Source organism: Arachis hypogaea, chromosome 11 (genome assembly GCF_003086295.3).
Source record: "Arachis hypogaea cultivar Tifrunner chromosome 11, arahy.Tifrunner.gnm2.J5K5, whole genome shotgun sequence".
NCBI lineage: Eukaryota > Viridiplantae > Streptophyta > Magnoliopsida > Fabales > Fabaceae > Arachis > Arachis hypogaea.
The window spans coordinates 18,787,688-18,811,753 of record NC_092046.1 but is presented as its reverse complement, the minus strand read 5'-3'; the positions used below and the strand labels follow the sequence as shown (position 1 = coordinate 18,811,753).

The 24,066-nt window shown below is 33.8% G+C and overlaps 1 protein-coding gene and 1 long non-coding RNA gene across 8 annotated transcripts; both read right to left on the bottom strand.

Annotated features, from left to right (window-relative positions):
- Positions 1-847: 847 nt before the first annotated feature.
- Positions 848-9,702, bottom strand: LOC112720476 (uncharacterized). Of its 7 annotated transcripts, none has more exons than XR_011867361.1 (8): positions 9,003-9,702; positions 3,421-3,623; positions 2,916-3,208; positions 2,414-2,808; positions 2,241-2,327; positions 2,037-2,167; positions 1,604-1,707; positions 848-1,505 (listed from the first exon to the last, which is right to left on the bottom strand). It is a non-coding gene; the product is annotated as an uncharacterized lncRNA (long non-coding RNA). The 7 variants fall into 7 exon arrangements; XR_011867360.1 differs by having other exon boundaries at positions 848-1,267; XR_011867358.1 differs by having other exon boundaries at positions 848-1,267; positions 1,568-2,167.
- A 1,307-nt stretch (positions 9,703-11,009) lies between these two features.
- On the bottom strand, positions 11,010-16,161 carry LOC112720475 (uncharacterized). Its single transcript, XM_025771426.3, has 4 exons — positions 14,314-16,161; positions 11,991-12,318; positions 11,598-11,679; positions 11,010-11,441 (listed from the first exon to the last, which is right to left on the bottom strand). The coding sequence occupies exons 1-4, from the start codon at positions 14,900-14,902 to the stop codon at positions 11,244-11,246; spliced, it is 1,197 nt and encodes a 398-aa protein (XP_025627211.1). The 5' UTR covers positions 14,903-16,161; the 3' UTR covers positions 11,010-11,243.
- Positions 16,162-24,066: the final 7,905 nt, after the last annotated feature.

Genomic DNA, 24,066 nt, shown 5'->3' with positions numbered 1-24,066 from the left:
TTACTAATTATTCAGGTTTTTGATCTAATAAACAATTTTAAGTTAAGGGTATATCATTATTTTTTCACTGTCTTTTATTGATACAGTTATAATATTAAAGTGTTCTAAGATTGAGTCGGCTCACCAAAATAATCATGATTTTTATATGCGTGTGATGTGGAGGACAATGAGAGTAGGTTTATTAAACTTAGCATGTGTTTCAGTTTGTCATAGTTGTTTAATAAACAACATTTGCGAATGGTACGTTGATTCTAAGCAAAAGGAACTAAACGACCAAAAAAAGAATCTTTGATAAAAGACATATCCGTTGCCAGAGAAGCACACTTTAGATTGATTAACAAAGACAACTAAGTGAAAGACACATCTATAAATAGACACATATACAGAAGACACACCCCTTAATCGACACCTCCGAAGAAGTCACGACGAGGAGAGACATGTCCCTCGGGAGACACATCCATGGATACATGAAAACACGAAAGACGCATTGGAAGAAGACACTTATAGCAGAAGACACATCCATCAGTAGACACATTCGACAAATACATGGCCAAAAAGAGACATTCCTCAGAAGACACATACATAGTTAAACAAAGAAGCAAAAGACACATCTAGAAAAAGACACTTCTAGTTGAAGACACATCTGTATATAGACATATCTGAATAAGACACGACTAAAATAGACACCTTCGTCAGGAGACACATCCATATAGAACAAAGGACACCTGTATTAGAAGATACGTCCATACCTAGACACATGCAGAAATAACTCTTTGAAACATCAACATGTTTGGTCACTGACAATTAAAACTCTTTAAAACGTATCAAGTGTTTATCATGTGCAAAATAGAACAAATCAATCTCTGATAGAGAGGATTCATATCCATAATACATTCATTCTTAGTGAATTATCCAACCAAGTTCAATAAGGTTCACAAAACAAGTACCCGCTAACAACAAAAGAATCTATAACAAACAGTCGCTGTGTGCAAGACAAGAAAAATTTCAAGTTCTAACAAAAAATAGCTCAGCCTATGTGGGTATCCCAAGACTAGGTAAATAAGAATGTTATATGCATATTTTTTTCTCCATGTTTAGCTCCTTTTGGTGGGCGATTTCTTTGGTAATCCTGCTGCTCGCCATAGCATGCTCTTTGTGCCAGGTGCTATGAACGGTGTCCTAACCTCTTTACGTTTGTTCCTAGGTTGGTTGCGGCAGGTAGCAGGTTGAGAACGGTTGTCAAAGGCATCCAGTGCCTCTCCAATGGCTAAATTTTTATTACACAGAATGATATCAAGCATTATTTCCAGCCTGTATAGCTTGATGGTGTCTTGCATGCAAAAATTAGTATTGTATAACCGCATTTAGTGACAGACAGTGATGTGTGTTTAGATATTCAGTTATTTAACATTAGAATTTAGAAGCTCACATAATTCCATTCATTTAGTTTCCCACCTTTGGTCCAGTACTCCATGAATTTAATTGTGTACACACCACAATCAAAACTATGTCAATGGAAACAACGGACTGTATTAGGAGAACCTGTTTGCACCTCAGTTACACTTACAATTTAAGAAATTCGTAGGCTTTGAGGAAGGCTCACCCATTTGGTTGTATTGGTACAGAGGTGTATGTGCAAGGCATGCCTCTTTTAGTGAGTTTATTCGTGGGGATGGCCACTTGATCTATGTCTTCAATGAGCCTCTCCTGAAATGCATTCAAAGTTTACACATAATACAATACTATGGGTTAAATAGAGTAAGAAAGTAATGAGATATTCTGGTACCACATATGCATCTAGCCTCATCCGTAATGCATCATGTGATTTAGTATGTAGACTATGTAGTACGAAAAGCCTCTTTTCGGAGACATCGAATGCATACCCCCACCAGTGACGGGACATACATACGAGAAAAAACCACTACAACAACATGTAATGGTAACTAGGCAGATTACATACACGGTTCGACAAGAACAGATCTTGGTTGTTTGGTTGAAACGATGGAAGTAACGTATCATATGGTAAACACACTAACCCATTTTCTCTTTGCAGCTGCTGCCTTGTCGAAATACTTGGTGTCGGCACCATAGTGTTAACCCAATCCCACATACATGGGAGTTGGCCCGTCTTGAAAGTCCATCAGATTTTTTATACCATCACCATTTCCTGTCCAAAGATGAAGTTGTAAAAGTTCATACTATCTATTGTACATAAAGGATTCATATAAAAGTATTCTTACCTATATCCTCGGACATACGCAGTAAAAGTCATATGTGAATCTTTTTAATCTTGAGTCATTGAAAGCGCAACACATCCAATGCACCACCTACATCACCAGCTTTTAAAAAAAATTAATGTCGCCAAAATATGATATAAAAACAAATTGGAGTAACATGATTTTCGGTTATATACAATGTTATTGAGCCAAGCACGTGGTCTCAGCGTGCACAAGTCCTCCCTTGCTAGGACTAAGTGTGGTCTACCCTCATACGACGCCACTGTTTGCTGGCTAACCAGAGATGTGTCCACACCCCACCCTCTGATTCATTGTTCATCCCGCTCAGTAAGTTTTTGCCCCCAAAGTAACGGATGAATAGGCCGAGGGGTACGATGTTGGTGTTTTGAAGATCTAGGTTATCCCAAGTGAGAATGAGGGGCGCTATGGATTGGGTGTACGACAAGAAGAACCTTTTGGGAAAATGGTTTGGATTGGATCCATGTTAATGGGTTTAAGGCTGTAATGCCGTTCGATATCTACCCATAACTTTTGGCACTCTGGATCTCGCTGAGATAAGATATCAGGATTACTGTTCAAAATTAAATTATGTGAGGTTGGCAACCTTTAATCATTTTAAGGAGCAAATAAAATAATACATTCATATTATCCGCACAAAGTTGCTTATCATTCACTTGCCTGTCAAAAAATTCACTAAAGTATTCATCATCTCCTGAATACTGCACCAATGCTGTTGACGGAATTTTGGGTTCAGGATCGGCCGGGACAGTTGGTTGCTCTGTTGTTTCTGCCTGGCTAGTCGTGCCGGTGTCCCTCTCCATCATATGATGCTGAGGTGATTGTCTCAACTGTGTTTTTCTACGGAGTATCTTGCCTACGGGGTCGTCGTCATCGTGATCCTTGTCGGATGCAACTGAAGCTGCTTTTGTGCTCACTGAGCCCCTGCTAACTCCTCCCCTCTTAGTGGATCCCTGAAATCAAAACACGAACCTATTTGTTCACGAAACAAACAAGTGCTTTTAAATCACACAACCAATGCAAGATAAATCAATACAACATGTCATCAAGCTTTTTTAAAACATGACTTCGCCAGTAACTTGTTTCAAGGTAAGTTGAACTGTTCTCATGGTTTAACTTTTAAACACGCAACTTAAGCATCCGTGAAATGGTAAATTCTACTCACTTTTGGTTAACTCTTGTGTCTGTCTGATTGGTTGTGCCGGTGTCCCCTTTTGTCATATGTAGTTCAGGTGTTCTTATTTGCTCAATGTTCCTGCGTAGTCTCTTGGCAATGGGCTCGTCGTCCTCGTCATCCCCATCCGATGCAACTGGAGGTGCACCTGTGCTCACTGAGCCGTATCTAACTCCCCCTCCCTTATCAGATTCCTGAATTCAAAACACCAAATTATTCTAACACAACAACCATAAAGTGCCTTAAAATCCCACAACCAAATAAATGTAAATTATTACATGTCTTCCTAAGATATAAGAAATGGCATCAGTAGTGAATTAGAAATTTTAAGTGGTACAGTTCTCCTGTTTTATGTTTGAAACATGCCACTTAAATATATGTCAAATGGTAATGTCTACTCACTCTTGTTGACCCCAAAGGTCTTTCTTTATTGTGTGGTGCAGAATTTACAATCCACAACTTACCGACAAGTGCACCGGGTCATACCAAGTAATAAACTTAGGTGAGTGAATATCGATCCCAGGAGGATTAATGGATTAAGCAAACAATAGTCAATTGATTATTCTAGTCAGACAATCAAAATTTAGGGTTTCAATAGCAAATAACATAAAAACATAGAATTAAATAAAAGCAAACTAAAATTGGTTAAGAAAATAATATGATAAATATAGTTAAGGTGTCAGAGATATTTAAATTCCAAATTAATATTCAATGTTAACTACGTTGATCATGCAAAGATTATGTTCATAGATAACCCAAGTGATTAAATTCCTATTCCTAACCAACCGTCAATCCCTTGATCACTCAATTGCATTAGAGGGTGAAGTTCAAATTCTGATTTATATGCCACACAACCCTAAGAACCCAAAAGCATAATGCAGTTATATGTCACGTACCACATTAAGTCCAAACAATTAGGAATTATGAGAGATTTGATTCAAGCTGTAATTCTAATGATATATCTTTTCCAAGACTCAAATAGAATTCAAGTTGAATTATAGTTATTTCCCAATAATCATTCATTCTTAGGATGAAGAACGAAACTAATTCTTAAACAATAATCAAAACATTAATCAATAGTAGAAGAACAAATAATTATTAATCCATCAAAGTAAATAGAGTTCCTAACCTTAACATGGAGGATTAGTTGTCCATAGTACAAAAAATTCCAAATCTTAATCTAATGTAAAATCTAAAACTAAATAAGAATGAAAGACATGGAGAGAGAATGGAAATGAGGGAGAGCGTGTGCCTTGGGGAGGAAGGAAGTCCCCTTTTATAGTAAAACCTCTAAGACTAAACCTAGAATTCAAATTTAAACTAAATCAAAACAAAATCAAATCTAATCATTCAAATTCAAATTAAATCAAAACAAAATTAAATCTAACCAAATCAAATCTTTTCTTAATGACTCCTTGACTAACTAGTGATCTTCCTTGTAATTTAATCTTGGTGTCTTTAAATCTTCATTAATTACAAAGATTTCTCGAGTCTGGGGCTTTTGTAGGTGTTCCACACCACTTTAGTGGCATTTGGCACCTTTTTTTACGCAATTCTACTCTTCCTTGCTACTTGTCAGGCGTTTCGCGCCGGGACTCCCGCATGAAATGGTGATGCTGGATGCGATTTGGCTCTAAACGCCAATGTCGCAGCGTTTAGCGCCACGATGCTAGAGAAAAAGTATAAACTATTATATATTGTTGGAAAGCTCTGAAAGTTGGCTTTCTAACGCCACTGAAATCACGTCAATTAAACTTTTTTAGCTCAAGTTATGTTTATTGGAGTGTGAAGAGGTCACGGTTGACAGCATCTACAAATTCTCTTTGCACTTGTCTTTAATTATTGGTTCCTCCTTATTCTTTTGATTCTCTTTTCCTAAAATTTTCCTACAAGAATCATGAAACCAAGAAAATCAATGTACTAATAGAAAAGCCTTGAAAATCATATAATTATTAAGCAAATGTCACAATTTTTCTATAAGAAATGCTAATGAAAAGTGCTTAAGATGCTCATGCATCATGGTGTAGGTCTGCGCTTTTAGGACCCGGATTCATTGTGACACTACTTGCACGTCCTTCGACAACCCCACCATCGTTTCCGCTGGTGTTGCCGCAATCCTGTTCAGAGCAGCAACTAGTTAGAAGGCACACACAGACTAAGACACATCCAGCGAGGGCACATCATTGTACGATTGAAAACACACTAAACTACCATTACCGACAAATTGAAGTAATTATTAACTGATGAAACAACCATAAATGTCAGGTCCATGAAAGGTCATGTGAGAAGAATTACAAGATAAATCTCAGATGCACACTAGAATAAAACCTTAAACACTCAAAAAATTTCTTTGCGCTATAGAAAACTTTTAGCTTCACTTCACTGAATACCTATGGTTAAACAGTTGCTACCATAGCGCTAAGCACTGTGGCAGTCCATGCAGCTAGCCACGGCTCCGGTTCTTGACATGTCTTGAGTTTACCATGCTTTAGTTTCTGGAAGTACAATACCTAGGAAAATTGCAGACACAATATAAGTGCTAGGATGCAAGGTTGAGTCAGAGTAAATGGCATTTTCAAGTTTAAAGGTTACCAGCAATGCGAACATGCAGCCCTCACAGGACTTGTTATTTTTAAGTTGATACTTCTTGATCACCGTTTCTAACCATTGAAAAATGTGCAAAGGCCATCGGTATCTCCGCGAATTAGAAACATTGAGTATTGTATCGATGTGCCACGGCGAGATGACGTGCTGCACAGTCACAGTCAAACACAGGAACATCTTGCACAAGCAGGATGAAATGCCTCCTGAACTCCATCATGTCGTCTGCAGTATTCATAGCACAGGTGTTGATGAAACGTCTAAGTTGTATAGTTTTCAACCGGTGAAATCTTTTTTTAATTGTGACATGGGCAGCATTCCTGCGATCGAATGCTGGGAAGTCGTCCACTACAACATGTAGGATTATTAAATAGCGTAAAATGAGCTGCGGTATCGGGATTAAAAAAGAAGAAGGATGGAAACCGAAACTATTTCAGTCGTTTGAATGTTGTTGAACACAGAAAGTTATACTCGCCATCGGGCGAGATTTTGAAAACACATTGAAACAGCTCGGGTTCAATGCGGATGTTTCCGTGGTTTACATGCATCGTGCTTGTTTCAGTGTTGTCGGTCTTAGCCAACGAAACCATTTTGCCTTGTTTCACAGGCCACTTCGAGACAAGTTTCAGGAAACCAAAACCTATTACTTCTATCTCCTCTAACTTTCGTTGGGCCTGGTTTGTTTCCAGTTCCTTGAACATATCCACAATGTAGTATAGTGAGCACCTTGTCTCCAATACTTTCTATCAATATATGACGCGATCATTTGAAGCAAATGAACTGACAAACTAGAAGAAGAGCACAAATTTGTGAACGACGTATTACCATCTTTTCCATGTATTCAAGGTGGTTTCTGGGGACAGACCACAAATTAAATCCAAATACAAGCTTCTCTTGTATTTTCCAAATTCAACTAAGTCAGAGGTACAAAAAATTGGAAGAAATAAAGTCAATATATAGCAATCTCTATTAGTGCAATGGAGAGTAAAGAACACTGAAAAAACCAAATAAATTCAAATTGGGATAACCATACATGTAACACCAACCGTGTGACGGTTCATACGATATTGACTTCGGAAAGAAGACACATCCATTTTAACAAAATTAAGAACTCATTGCATCCAGTGACGTGCAAAATTATAAACAAAAAACCAAATAAGACATAAAAAAACAAGTTTCACCTTTTGTGTTTTCTAGATCACTTAGTCACACGTTCAACAATAACAAGACATAGAGTAATTCAATAACAATCTCTATTAGTCAAAGAATTGCAATAGTGTTCAAGACACAACTTCCATATTATGCATGCACACTATTCTAACCATATGTAGATAAATGAGGACTACTAGAAACCACCTATATATATGCATAGTAATAGAATCAATCTGAGTAAGGAAAAACCTTATGATGGTTACTGTAATGCAGTTAAGGTGGTTCTGAAACACTTTTACATGAGATGATTATTACTTAACAAATTAGCACAACATGGGTAGCGACAGCAGGCAACAAAGCAGCTTCGAATCTCATTTATTGCAAAGTCAACAAAAAATAAGTTCAATGTCCCATAACCCTACAACTAGTTAGAAACATGGAACGTTGCACAAAAAAGTAAATTTGAAGATGGAACCTTTGCACATTTTGCTCGCTAGACCCTAAACCAAACCATAACCCAACAATAAAGAGTACCAACATCCACTGACTTAACTTCGGCCAGAAAACACATCCATTATAACATAATATAACACATTGCTTCCAGATAAGTGCAAAATTATAAACGAAAACCCGATTCAGCCAAAAAAAAAAAAAAAAAACAAGCTTCACCTGCTAGTTCTTCTAGCTCAACTAAGTCACAGGTACAACAATAAGAAGACATGAAGCAATTCAATAACAACCTATATTAATCAAAGGATTACTATGATGGTGAAGGCACAATTAACATGCATGCATGCACATTATAATGACCATATCTAGAATTACCGCCATGATAACTAGACAGTAGCAATTGGACCACAATACAAACATAATAACACAAAGGTGAGATATTGGTAGTTTTTACTCTTTTAAGACAAGGAGTATTTTTCACTAGAAACCACCTATATACATATCTATGTCTAGTAAAAGAATCAATCTTAATTAGGGAGAACGTGATGATGGTTACTATAATATAGTTAAGGTGGTTCAGAACCACCTTTAGGTTATATAATTTTCACTTATCAAATCAACGACAGCATGGTAAAGGACAGCAGGCGACAAAGCAGCTACGAATCTCACTTTTGGCAAAATGGACAAAATAAATTCAAATTCTCATAACCATACAGCTACTTCAAAAGAACGGTCCATAAAAGGTAAATTTGATCACAAGACACAACAATTTTAAATTGAATTTACACTATTGCACTTGTCGCTCCCTAGACCATAAACCAAAACAAAACCCAACAATAACAAATTACAACATCCAACTAATTGTTTTTGCTTACTCAACACAATCAACTATCCAAGAATTAATTGGGTTCCCACATGCAGTCATTCGAAAGCAACATCTATTAACCATATTCACATCAAAGAATAAGCAACATTACAAAACAAAAACCAATTAGTGACAACCATACCTATTAGGTGAACCCAGAAACAGTCCATGAAAATTCACGTTTACTCAGCCGGACAAAACATCGCAAAATATAATTCTGAAGACACATCCAAAGTGACATTCAGTTACTACGATTACTTCTCATTTTTAACTCATCATTACAAGACATCGCTCTGAGTCTACAGGAATAAGCACCAGATATTTCCAAAAGCAAATTATACGTTGACTAATTTCGAAACCATCTACACACAGGACATATAAGCAGAAACAAATCCATACTCAATTTTTTTTAAAAAAAAAAACACAAATAGAAGAACTATCTTGTATTAATCTATCTCAAACCAGGAAGAATCCATGTTCATCAAAAATGTTTATAACTACTAACCCTGTATGGCAGCGCCGGCGCTGGAGGAAAGACAAGGTGCGCAACGCGTCTAGGTGGCGAGGTTGTAAGCGGCGATGGCTAGGGCTCCACAGGACGAACAGGGGTAGCGCTTGCTAGTTGTCTGGCGGCGCAGGGGTGGGTCTTCAATAGCTGCGTGCGTTGTGGCAGAGCAAGATGAGGAGTGGATGCATCTTCAATGGAGGACCGACGGTGACATGCAGCAGAACCGGTGGTGCAGGGGTGGTCTCCAACAGTGGCGTGAGTTGTTGCAGAGCAAGTCGAGGAGTGGATGCGTCTTCCTTGGAGCTCGGACCGTGACATGCAACAGCACCGTGTGGCGCAGGGGTGACTTCGAAGCGCCCCTATTTGGGTCGACGACCAGCGCTCCAGCAACGCTGACTTCGGTTGATGGCGGCGACAGACGTGGACCATAGGGAAGAAGGTTTGATCGGCGCTGAAAGTGGAGAGGTTGGGGGGAAGTGAAGAGGTTGGGGGATGTAGTTGCACGATAATCCTATGTGTAAATTAGGTTTACATTGGTAAATTGGATATATTAGGATTTACCTTAGGTAATTAGGGATGTGGCTTTTTGAGTGAATTAGATTTTTTGATCCAACCCAATAAAAATTGGGAGGAGTTAGCTATGGACTTGTGTTGGTTACATAGCGAAGTTGATACATATTACAAGTTACAAGGCTTGTTGATGTTTCAAAATCCAAAATTGTACGACTCATCGATATGCCATGCAAATTTAAACTGAATTCTTGTTTGCAACAAAATAACCCTAAATTCCACAAAATTTAGCCACTATCCACAACTACCAGCAACTATCAAAACAAATTCAAACCCAAAACCAACCCCTGCATACACAAAATTCGTACCATAATATCACTAACAACAAGAAATATAACAAAAAATGATTTTGTTCAAGGGAGTAGAGCTTGGCACAAATGAAAATTAATCATAAAATATTAAGAATTACAATAATTAAACTCAATTTATAGCAAATGAAACTTAATTATTTACGCAAACTAAAATAATAAAATGTAAGTGAAATAAATTCTAAATACATTTCTTAAAAATTCGGATATCGCACAAAATGAAAAACAAAGAAACACCAGAATCATAAAACACAAAACCATTCCGAAGCCTAGCTCAGGATATCTCTAATTCTCTATTTCAAAAGAATAATTTTCTTATCCGCAACTATAATTCCTGAACGAAGATCAAAATTATGATAACATTGGAGAATCATTTGTCTTACATAAAAAAAAAGTCCCAAAACTCAAAACACTATTTAATCACTATCTCCAAGGTCCAAGCCCCATCAAATATGTATGTCTTATGTATAAAGTATCAACAATAGACAATAACCACTTATAATTAGCCCTAATGAAATATCAACTACAGGTATTATTTTTCCCATCTATCTGTATTACGAAGCTTATGCGAGATCTAAGAGTAAACACGAAGCTCAAACTTTTACTTTCAAAACATTGTGTTTACCTTTAAAAAAAATTGTGTTTATGATTTTGAATTTTTTTTTCTTGTGTTTCTCTTAAAAAAAAAGTTATATTTATTTTTAAAAAATTTTATACGTTTATCATTATAAATTTTATTTTTGTAATAAAATTTTTCTTTTTTTATTTTCTATTTTTCTTCTTTACCCTTTATAATTTTTTTACAAATACACAAAGAAACAAACAAATAAATAAACAAAGAAATATAAGAAAAAAATGAAGGCGACCATGTAGAAAGGTATAAAAAAAGACAACCTAGGAGAAGAAGGAAAAAACATAAAAGAAATTGGAGGAAAAAAACATAGAAGGAGGAGGAGGAAAAGAGAAGGAAAAGAAGATAGAGTGAGTGCGTGAGCTAGTAAGATAAGGGAGTAAACACGGTTAGAAGTATTCTGTTAGACTTGATTATAAAATTAATTTGGTCACTGAATATTTTTGGTAATAGAAAGACACTTGTTTGTTTTGAGAGAGATAAAATACTCGTTACTTTGTGAAATGAATGTAGGAGCATGATTCAAATTCAATCCCAACAATATTTACTATTTTACTTCCACATAGAAAATAAGAATGAGAAAAATAAAAAAGGCGAATATATAGTTTGTCCCATAAACAAGTGTGGTATATACAAATGCATGAAACGGCATGAATTAAGACAAGAATGTAGAACACTAGTACTAGATTCTTGTGGAAAAAGGGTCAAAATCATAATGACTTGAGTGGTTCAGTCAGCAACAGCATGGGTGCTGAAGCAGCTGATTGGGGACCATATCGGGAATGAAAACACTTTGCAGTTCTTGGAAGCCCGGTTTTCTTCTTGTTCAGGGATCGAGCTTCTCATATTTTCAGCTTTTGTCTCTGCCTTTCTCAACTTGCTTAGAATCTTATCCATTGATGATGATCGCTTCTTCTCCAATTTCATCTGTCCACACCATTTTCTTAATTTTCATTCTTTTAATTGGATAACCATTTAAATATTGGGCATCAAAATAATTTGTTATTGACTCATTGACTATGAATTTATTTTAAACTTAAGGCAGAGAGAGTGAAATATAGAAATGTTGTTGAATAAAAGAACCTCAAGTTTGCGTATTGCAGCTTCGGCCTTTGCTTTCTGCAAATTCTCCCACGCAATTATTTTGGCTTCCTCTCTCTTTAACCTGCTTCAGAATAAATGTACATTCATAAATTTACAAATACAAAAACGACATCATGTGATTTTTGCACCCTGAATAAGCAATGGAGATTATTATGACACCGCACTTCTCCCAAAAATTTAAACTGATGGGAGGAGACATATGAATAGTTATATTTCTAACACGAATTTTCACGGAATATTCACATGAAAATAACGTTATAAAATCACTTTTTCCAAAAATTTAGACTAATAAAAAGAGACACATGAATGACAAGAGTTATGCAAATGATCCCTTATGCTAGATGCAATTATGAGAAACTAGAAAGAAAATACTTGGAAATGTCTGAGGCCGAGTCTCCAATATCCCAAGGTGAAAATTGGCTGGTTTCTGTACTATTTTCTCTGAACTCTTTGTGGCAACTCAGAGATTTCGTTGCGTGCCTTTTGGATCCCCTGATAAGAGTAGCTTGGCTATCAACCTGCACATCTCTGACCTCAAGCTTAGGGGAATGGCAACCCGGTTGAACCATGGCTGAACCGGTGCAAGATTCTGGAGATGAATGCAGATCACTCTCTGTTTCATCTGCAGGGCTCATTTGTGTTCCTTTGTCACATTTTGAGAACATCATGTCATCCTCATCGTGATTCTTATCTAGTAAATCTGCAAATCAAATTCAATTCTTGTGTTCATTGAAGGTAATGTTATATCATCCTAATGATTGAGACTTTTATACAGAGAAAAATTCTTTCTTTATATGCAACATAGTTCACATTAATTTGTCCAACAGAAAAAGTGTCACACATTTGCTATAAAGTAATAACCAATTCATTACGTATACACAGAATCTCAATACTCAATAGTGTTACCGAACTTTCAAAATTTGGTGGTGTCTTTGGATGAGACCCTGTATTTCATTATTTAGCAGATTCCAATTCCCGCAACATATTCAATCTCAAGTTATATATATAATATTCCTTTTCTAGAAAATACTAATCTTCACTCATCCTTCATTTTATTCTGTAGAAACTTCTACTCTTCATTTTAAAAGAATACAAATTAGTATTTCTTTGTTTATCTATCTATCTATTTATCAAACTTCTGTGTACAGTGGTACACTTTTTATTTTTTTAAACATGAAATAATATACCATTACATAATAATGTATCGGCTAATTTTTTTTAATATTGGTGAGATTTACTGAAATATTGAGATTTATTGATAAATTTCGTTAATATAGGATAATTGTTGAAAAAGAAAAATAGTTAGTAATGATTTCACCAATTTTATGAAATATAAAAAAAATCGCTAATAATAATAATTTCAATTCAAAGTAAATTTAAAAAAAAATCGTAACTAACAATTTCAATTCCAATTTCTCTTTTTAGAAATCGTTATTAACAATTTCATTTATAGAGTGAGAAGAAATAAATGTCACTCACTTATGATATCCTTTAATAGTGTATTATATTATTCTAATCTAAAAATAACGTATTACACAAATATATTTTTCGTAAAATTTTAACTATTTTGGGTTAATTCTTTTTTATTATTAAACATTTTCGTAAAATTAATTTACTGAATGTGTGATATACAATTATACATTATACACTGCTGAGACTACACAATGTAAATCGGTGTGTCTAAAAACACAAATATACTGTAGGTGTTACGATGTCTAAAAATTTACTAATTTAGTGCTTAATTATTAAAAAAAAAATAGTTAATATTTAATTTAAAAATTTAATAAATTTTAAATATTTGAAATTTATTATAAAAAATAAATTGGACAACAAATAAACAGCGAATACTGAATACAGAATTGGCCTGTACTGTACGTCTGTAACAAAGAATTTGGTGTGACTAGTAAAGTAGTAAGTATTGATCAGACCAACATCTAAAAGCAGAATGTCGACACGCACGGATTACAAGGTCTGAGATAAACCCTATGAAAAAGGTTAGGGATAATACCTTTAATAAAAAAAAAAAAAAATTATCTATTTTCCGATAACATTAACTATTTTTAAAATTATCTTTTTATTTATTTTTACTTTTTCTTTTCAAAGTCACAATTTCTCTTTTTATCCCTCTGACCAGTCATCAGATTACCAGCACCCCAACCAGCGTATACAATAAATCTTAATTTTTAAATTATAATTCTAACTCCTAAAAATTCAAGCCTAAATCGTTTAAAAGATGATAATTAAAAATAAAAAAAATAAAAATTAATTAAATTAAATAAAAATTCTGTGAGACTAATAGTTTTTAATCAGTATAAATATTTAATTATTTTTAATAAATAAATTTTATCAATTTATGTTCATAAATTTTAATAAATATAAATTTATTGACTAATATGTATAAATTTTATTAAATGTATATATATAAATTATATATTTTTTATATGTAAATATAAATATAAATATAAAATGATATATCGAATCAATTAAATAATTTAAAGATTAAATTAAAACAACTAAAATTTTAAAAATTAAATTAAAATTCGAGTGTAATTTTATAAACTACACTAAAGTAAATATTTTCTCTAATTTAAAATGATAATATTTAGTCAGCTATAAATGAAGCAAATAAGTGAATTTCTTATGATGATTATTAAATTAAATAGAAGATGTTTGTTGACGTAGAAATATATTTTACCTTGGGAGAGAGGAGACGATGGGTGACATGAGTGTTGAGGGCAGAGCGGTGCAGCGTGGAGCAGAGGACTACCAGAAGAATCCATTCCATCATCATAATGGTGAACAGAAACAGCAAGCGGTGCAAGCACGCCGGTGGAGAAGGGTGAACCAACAACCAAGTTCCTCACAACCAAACCCTGCCGAATCGGAACCATAGAAGAAGAAGAAGAAGAAGGTGAGTAGTAACAAGCCGCCACTTGAGGGCCTTGTTGACCATGATCAACAATTGGGCCGCTTATGGACTTGGGTCTACGCTGATGAGGTTGTCTGACGTCAGCAGAAGAAGAAGAAACTGGGCTACAAATCCATCTCTCAGCTTCGTCCCATTTGGAAGGCATTGTTCTTCCGCCGGCGCTGTAGAAGGGTGTGAGACCAGACATTGTGTGTCTTCTTATGCTGCTGCTTGAAGCTTTTGCTACTCTCTCTGAGCTCCATCCTTTTTGGGAACTTATCACTGCGCCTTTCTCTCTGTAGTTTGGTGCCCCTGGGCTTGGGAAAGACCCAATCAGGTGGTTCTTCTGATAAGAGGAACAAGGCGTTTTCTTCATCTTCAAATTATTATTGGAATGCGAACGTGGTTTTGCCTTACCTAATACTTAATGTAGTGTTCCCTGTTTCGACAGGGAGAGGTTGATGTGAGTCTACCCTTTTGTTCTTTTTTAAGATAGATTGGACAATTCTAATTCTAATTCTAAATATTGCAACACCCTAAACTCACTCATTCTAAGTATTTACACATGTAATATTTTAAGATTTTCATCAATTAAAAAACACCCTGATTTTCCACTTTAACTAAATCCTGGCGCGCATGTGAGTGTACTTAAATCGTGTGAGATTCTTTGCACCGAAAAAGTAACTGTGTGAGATATTGACTGGTCATGGTTTGGTACTTATGCCACTTGGTATGATTAATAGGGGCAATAGGCATCCTAAGAAGCAACTAAGTCAGGCTTTAAATACCTGCTCTTAGATTAGATTATCAGTATTCTCAACTGAAATGTCATTGTAAAACAAGTTAAAAACACATCATTTTAAGTTTCTAATATATTAAATATTCAATAATATTAGAAAAAAAAAACTAAAATTTATCTTATTTAATATTTATAATAATAAATAAATATTAAATAAGATAAATTTTGACTATTTTTTATTAATTTTTTTATTATTAAATATTTTCATAAACATTAAACATAAGCATACAAACAGGTAAATTTTTGTTCAGAGGTGACATTTATCAAAATATTAGGATTTCTTAGTAAATTTTGTTAATATTTGATAGTTATTAGAAAAAAAATCGTTAGTAATAATTTAATTAATTAAAATTTAAATTTTTTTTCAAAATCAGCAATAACTATTAAAAATGCCTGAAAAAGTACATTTTTTAAAAAGAAAATCAATAATAACGATTTCAATTTAGTGAGACTTTAAAATTTTGTTAAATACAAATGGTTAATAATAACAGTTCATATATTTAAATTTTTGTAAATTTTAAAAAATCAAAACGGGAGTAACGATTTCTTTTTCTTCATTCATTTTTCGTTTCTCTATTCTGACACTTAACTTTTGAGTTCCTCTTCTTGGTTTATTCTTCTTCTCTACTAGATTCTTTCCTTCTTCTCAGCAATGAACTAGTAGTAGATTTTTAATAATAATAATAATAATAATAATAATGTATGTAAATCGTAAACTGTTTCCAATAAACAACATCAGTGCCTCACGGCTCACGCCATTTGTTCTCTTCTCTGAGCCTCTCACACCACTTTTTCAATACCGCACACTCCACCTATTCATTTGCTTTAATTTTGTCCTGCGTGTACATTCATTAATTAGTATTCAACATTTTTAATTAAAAGTGATCAAATTTAAAACATAGAAAAATTGAATTACTACCCTGCTCTCTTATTCTGAAACCACGCACAGTACCACAACTCTATTTGTCTCGTTCTCAGATGGAGCTTGTTTGCCAACTCTTGTTTTTGCTTCTGGCGGGAATAAAATATAGTAAAAGGAAAAAGGCTAATGATGAGAAAAGGATATGAAAACTGAACGAAGAATCTATATATCTATCAATTAACAATTGAATAAATTAAAGCATACCGGATTGAAAGTGGAATGGTGTTGAAAAATGAAAAAACAAGTGCATTTTGGTTGAGGAAGGCATGGGTGACGCACGGCCAGCGCCCACATACATAGGGATCACAACAAAATTCGCACCTGCCCATACCTACGCAAATTATCTGTGACTTGGACTAACGCTGACCAACAAAATTTTTTACAGAGATAGGAATCTGCCCTGCCAATAATGCTATGTTTGTTACAGTGAAAAATAGGAGGAATTTGATATGGGAAGAAAGAAATAGAAAGGAAATAAATATTTTTATTTGTTTGGTTTTGAAAGAATATGTGAAGGAAAAATATAACAGTAGCAAAAAGTGATGTGGGGCTCAGCAAAAACTTTTTTTTCCAACTAAGACGAGAAAATGGAAGAAAAACTCATTTGGTCATTCTACTTTATCATTTCAAACACACTTATGGAAATTAAATTTCACTTCTATTTCTTTCCTTTCTATTTCTTTTCACTTAATTTCTCTCCTTTCTATTTCTTTTCACTCCCAAATAAAGCATAAATGACGAAGGAGACGGAAATTGAGGTATTGGTTCCACGGGAACTTGTGAAATTTTCGTAAAAAAAATTTACTTAAATATCATTATATATATAAGAGTAAAGTATTGTTTTTGTCCCCAACGTTTGGGGTAAGTCCTATTTGTGTCCCTAACGTTTAAATCGTCCTATTTGTATCCTTAACGTTTATAAAAGTGATTCAATGTTATCCTACTATCAATTATACTAACAAATCAAATTATATTTTTCAATTATTCTCATTTAGATGTATTCATTCTCAATTAGGTTTCACTTGAATGTGTTTAATTTTAATATTATACCCACTATTTGTGTTTAGATTCAATTATATCCCTAAAAAAAGTGAATTATGTAAATGTTGTAGGAATTAGTTTCAACATTTGATGAGCTATTTTTCGGAGTAGATTATCGATTCTATTCCAGAAATTTATATTCTAACTTCAAGAAGAGATTTTTAAAACTCAAACTAAAGCGCTCATGATGTGTAATTGACGGCAGGATAACATTGAATCACTTTTACAAACGTTAAAGATACAAATAGAACGATTTAAACGTTATGGACACAAATAAGATTTACCTAGACAAAAACAATACTTTACTCTATATATAAAATGCATACATAATTTTAATTCATTTTATTTTAATTTATATATTAAAAATTTTATGTATATATTATTATGTTAAATTTATGTTTAAATTGTATTTAATTTAATATAGTTAATTAAATTATATAAAATTTTATTATAATTATAATTTTTAAAAAAATAAATAAAACTTAATATCCGGAGATGAGAGACTCGGATAGAAAGCATTTTATTAAATGGAAATAGAATCTCTACTCCCATAAAGATTCGTTGCCATCCTTAAGCCACAATGTTTTACGATTTGTTCTCCCCATCCCAATCCATCATTCTACTCAAATCGTGATTATAATTTTCATTCACAACAAATGGTTAGTCACGAGGGGAGGTTACTATAATTTAGATTATTATTTTAAGTTTAAAACGATAAATTTATACGCAAATAAACTAAACTAATTTTTTAGTATGTTTGAAGGGTTACAGATGAATGGACATAAAAATAAAGGCCATGAAACATAGTGCCTTTGATTTAACAAATAATGCGAAGAACTGACGCATAATGAATAGTACGAGGAGTTGACAAGAACTGGCTAAGAACATGAACTGAATAAGCGATGTCTAGTCGTGTGGCAGTCAAGTAGACGAGATTTCCAACTAACTGTTGATAAAAAGTAGGATTATCTAAAACAGTATCATCCATAGAAGTAAACCAAATATTAGGCTCAAGAGGAGTAGACTCAATGTGACTATCTGTAATTCTGGCTTGAGCAAGAAAGTCAGAAACATACTTAGCTTGAGAGAGATAGATACTGCCATCTGAGGATATGACTTTAACGCCAATAAAATAACTGAGAGAACCAAGATCTTTCATCTCAAAAGTGTGGTGAAAGGATGCTTTAAGATCACAGATACCATTAACATCATCTCCAGTAATGATCATGTCATCAACATACAAAAGTAGAAGAACAACCACATATTCACTTTTACGAATAAAGAGAACATTCTCATGAGGGCTGCAAGTGAAACTGAGATTGCACATAGTGGTGCTGAACTTTTTCAAACCATTCACAAAGAGCTTGTTTAAGATCATAAAGTGCTTTACAAAGGAGACAAACTTTTCTAGAAAGACAAAGATATTTCGGGGGTGGTTTCATATAGACCTTCTTTTTCAAATCCTCATTAAGAAACGCATTCTTTACATCCATCTGATTAAGAGACCATTTTTTTACCACAACAATGGCAAGGAGAGCGCGAAAGATATGAGAGGAGCAACAGGAGGAAAAGTTTATTCATAATCAATACGATACTCTTGTGTATATCTTTAAGCTACCCATCGTGCCTTTCGGAGCAAGTTTTGATTTTGTATACTTATTTATTACCTACAACTTCTTGAGTAGAAGGAGGATCAACCAAGTTTCAAGTGTGTATTTTTTCAAGTGCCTGAATTTATTCTGCATTGTTTGTTGTCAATTGGATTTGTGGAGGCTCCTCAGAATGAATTAAGTTCATAGTGATGAAAAATAGTAGAAAATAATGATAATTAAGAAGATGAAGAAGTGGATTTTTTACCTTAAAAGAACGAGTAGAGCGAAGATGCATGACAGTAGGAGTAGGATCATCGTCCGGTCTGAAATCATCGGAAGATAGAGAAGGCAGAAGAGTAGGAGGCTCGAGAGGTTGACTTGAGATAGAACCTATAGTATTATCACTAGGAAAAAGATCAACATTTGGGGTTAGTGAAAAATAGTGACTGAGTAGAAGGAATGGACTCAAAAGAGGAGAAACTAGAAAACATGTGATGCTCCCACAATACAACATGACGAGATATACGAATACGTCGAGAGATAAGATCTCAACAATGATAACATTTGTGTTCAGTGCCATAACCAAGAAAACAATACATTCGAGTCCGAGGTTTAAGTTTATTATGTTCATGAGGTTAAAGAAGGACAAAACAGACACCACCAAAAACACAAAGAGAGTCGTAATGTGGAGAAATATGATAAGATACTCAAAGAGAGTAGTGTTATCAAGGATAGAAGAAGGAATTCTATTGATAATATGAACAACAGTGAGAATAGCTTCACCCCAAGTACGCTCAAGACACGAAGAAGAAAAAAGCATTGCATGAACATAGTAAAAAATGTGACGGTGTTTACATTCGGCTCTTCCGTTTTGTCGAGAGGTACCAAGATAAGAAAACTCAGACAAAGTACCCTATTCAGCGAGAAAATTTAAAAGTTTGGAGTCACGATATTCTATACCATTATCGCGTCGGAAGATTTTAATGACCTTGGAAAACTGAGTTTTAATCATAGTAGCAAAGTTAACATAAAGTTGAGGCAGCTCATGACGATTAGTCATCAAATAAACCCAAGTAAAACATGAATAATTATCAATAAATACTACAAAATATCGAGCCCCTTTCATAGAAGCGGTGGGAGGGGGACTCCAAACATCAGAGTGAATAAGATCAAAAGGAGAGTAAGCAAGAAATGAATTATTATGAAAAGATAAAACTGGTTGTTTTGCAGTTTGATAAGAAATACAATCAAAAGACTCATTATTAACTTGACCTAAAACACCCGAAAGAGGAGGCAATTTCCTAAGAGCTGTAGGCAAGAGCAAGACGGTGATGCCATAAGTAAAGTATAGATGGAGAAGAAACAGCACAGAGATTTGACATAGAAGCAACATAAAGATTCTCGAGCTCAAACAATCTTCTGACTTTATATCCAATTTCAATGATTTGTCCCGTCCAACGATCCTGCACACGACAACCAGAAATAAAAAATTGGCATCAAAACCGAGATCAACAAGTTGACCAAAAGAGATAAGATTAAAGTTCAATTTTGAAACAAAATAAGTATCAGGGAGATTAAGATTTGACTGTGAAATAAAACCCTTATTTGTCGCATGCAAGAGGGAACCATTAGCAGTGTTGACAGAAGGTGTATTTGTAGTGGTAGACAAAGATGAAAAAAGATGACGTAAAGGAGACATGTGATTAAAGTAATCAGAATCAAAATACTATTTACAATTACCTGGATGAGTCGAAAGAGCAGCAAAGGTGTTACCAGTAAAAGAGAGAAGTTGCTTAAGAAGAGACTCAATGTCGAATGGAGAGACATAAGGTAGGTTGATTCAGTAGCAGCAACAACAGTAAAAGCAGACACATTCTTAGAGTAGTTGGGATGAGATTAATACTTGTTTTGATTTGAACATGGTGGGCGAGTAGGACAGACAGTAATCAAATGTCCCAAGAGCTTGCAATAATGGCAGAATAGTTTTGGAAAATTGGAGCCAATGTGACATTTCCGTTTATATTTTCGACATTTAATAGAAGGATAGTCTAAGAAGAGGTGCCAAGAATAGTTACAGTTTTGACAAAATTTACCCTTTCTATCTTGGCTGCAAAGACAGTTTCACTCTTAGAACGAGTCAATCCCAGGCGCGATTCTTTAGACTTAAGATAAAGAAGTGCATCTCAAAGGCTAGGCAAGGGATTCTGATGAAGAAGCGAAGCTCTAACCGGTTCGTAATCATCAGTAAGAGCCATGAGGAACTGTATGAGATGCGTTCGGTTGTGATAAACTGATAATCCTCATATACCTTAGCATCAGTTGCATCTTTAAGAATAGGCTCATAGGGGGTCATCAATTGATCCCAAATAATTTTTATTTGAGCAAGAAAATTAAAAATTGCTTGTCTACGTTCTTGCTTAAAGCTATGAATCTCCTTTAGCAGTTGGTACTGATGGGAGAGATCAAAAATAGTATAACATTTTGCTAAATTATCCCATACCTCTTTAGCAGTTTCAAAACACCCAAATTGTAGATAAGTTCTTGGAGTAGAAGTGTTGCAAAACCAAGTGATAATCTGGTGGTTTTTATTATTCCGACCTTCTAATTTTTCTGCAAAATCGTCATTAGCATCCTCTTTGGATTTGGAAGTCTCATCTTTTGATTTCTCTGTCACAGTTGGCTTAACAGGACAAATAATATCACCAGTCACATAGCACCATAATTTGCATTCTTTAAGAAATTCTCTCATGACTTCAACCCAATGAGCATAGTTGGAGCCATTAAGAATAACAGGAATAGGCTGAAAAATATCCGATTTTTTCATAATAGTAGATAATGAGATTAAAAGAGAGAAGAAACTGCAAGATCGGAGCAAAGAATGAGAAAAAAGAAGGCAAAATCAGAAAAAACTCACAAAAAAATTTTAGGAGGGGTCTAACTATGTGCCACGTTAGTTGCCATGTCAGTCAATGAAAGACACGTGGCAGCACCTGAATGGATAAGGAGAACACGTCACGTTGACTTAGCGGAGCTAGCGTGCGGGTCAATAAAATGGGTCGAATCGGGTCTAGACGTGGGTTGGGCGAGAATTGATGGGAGATGCGAGTAGCGACACATGGAGAGCTTCTGAACTGTTGATATGGCGGCGAATCCAATGACGTTAGATGCATTTGGAAAAGGAAAAAAAAATAGTAACGGACAAGGACTTGCGGCGGTGCTTCAGGAAGTTTCTAGCGACAGAGTAGGTTTGTTGGACTCGTAACGACGAGATAAAGACAATAAAATGGTCAGTAACGAAGCACAGCATCGAAAAAGGTGAGCGAAAAATAGAAACAAAACATTACAAGAAGAGAGAACAAGGGACTATGAATTAATTTTTTATAGAAAAAAATTGTGCTCTTGATACTATGTTAAAAACAAAAGAATAATTTAAAAAAAAATGATTGTACATTATTGAGTGTGTTGTTCATGATACAATATACAAAAATATATATAGATAATAGAAGAATCAAAATAATAAAAACATAATATCTTATCATAAATATATGAATATACTAAATAAATATAATTAATGCTAATTCATCTTTATTACTCTTAATTATATTATAACAATGTACAATTACCATTTTTTATATTTTATATTGCATACAAAATTTTTAAGATTTATATAGTATTCAAATACTTTTAACATTCAACTTCTTAACGCGAATTAAATTAATAATTTAGCTCAATAAAATTTATTGAAACTAAAATGACTAACACGTTTATTTACACCTAGCTATGAAAATGAAGATTAACCGTATTGAATTAACACGAAACAATCTATTAATTATTAAACACAATTAACCATAGTTGGAGGCAGAAAAGGAAATATGTCAAGATCGGCTAGTACTTATTAATTAACTGTAGTTGAAAGCATCGGAATTGAATTCCTAGATAATCGGTTATATTTGTAAGGTAGTAACTGCAAGTATATTTGCAGAGATGGAGATGCCAAGAATGTGGACACAAGATAGGAGCAATGTGGTGAGACATGTCACATTAGTTGAGTGTAATTGAATGCAAACATAATTTTTGTTAGGACAAGAACCATTGATTGAGCTGGGAATAATGAGTGGGAAGAAGTCGGTTTTGCAGGGAACAGGAAGTGGACATGAGTAGAGACACCATTGTGTACACTTCCCACACACCCATCCTTCCCACTTGTCATCTTCTCTCTCTCACTCACATGCAGTGGGCCGCTTCTCAAAACACACACCCTTTCTTTTCACATCATCACCTTTTTTTCCCCTTTATTTTAACAAAAATGAAAAATATAATTATCCCTTTGTTAGTTTACCGTGTTAAATCACATATTCAAGTGTCTTTTATTTAAAAAATAAATCCTTTGACCTTTAAAAAAAATGACAACTTTTTTTTTTGTCCAAGACGATATGACTTTTTGTAAAAACATAAAAATTATTTGAATTGTTAAGATATCTTATAAAAAATGAATTGTTATGTCTGGTTGGTCATTTTAAGAAATTTAATTTTAATATGCCGTGAGTGTAAAATCAATTTATATATATATATATATATATATATATATATATATATATATAATATGCTATATTAATAAAAAAATAATTATGATTATATGACTCTAAGAGTGTATAGTTTCTTTTTGTAAAAGTGGTCAAACAGTTGATTGGATATTTACCAAAAATTTACTGAAAAATAATAAAGATTATGTTTTGAAAATAAATTTTTAAAAAATTATTGAAGATTTGTAAAACAGTAAGCATTATACTCCTAAGTTTATCAGAAATGATGGGGAACAATTTTTTTAGTAACTAAATCCAAAGTTCTATTATGTTCGTATTTTTTTAATAGAGTTTACGTGTCTTTTTATTTTATTTTTTTTATGTCTTCTTTTCCATCTCTGTCTTTTTTTTTTATGTTTTTTCTTTTGTTCTTCCTTCTCCGTTTACACATCTTATCTTCTTTATTTATTTATTTTTATATTTTTCAAAACTTTAATAAAAAAATAAAGAAGAGAAATAGAAGAAAATAAAACAGAAGAAGAAAAATGCAAATGAAACAAAAAACATATAAGGTTTCCATGAGACCATGAGGAAGTTTTTTCTTTGTTTTTGGTATTTTGAGGAATTTATGTTTTTGGATAATGAAGATGCTTTCTTTATTGG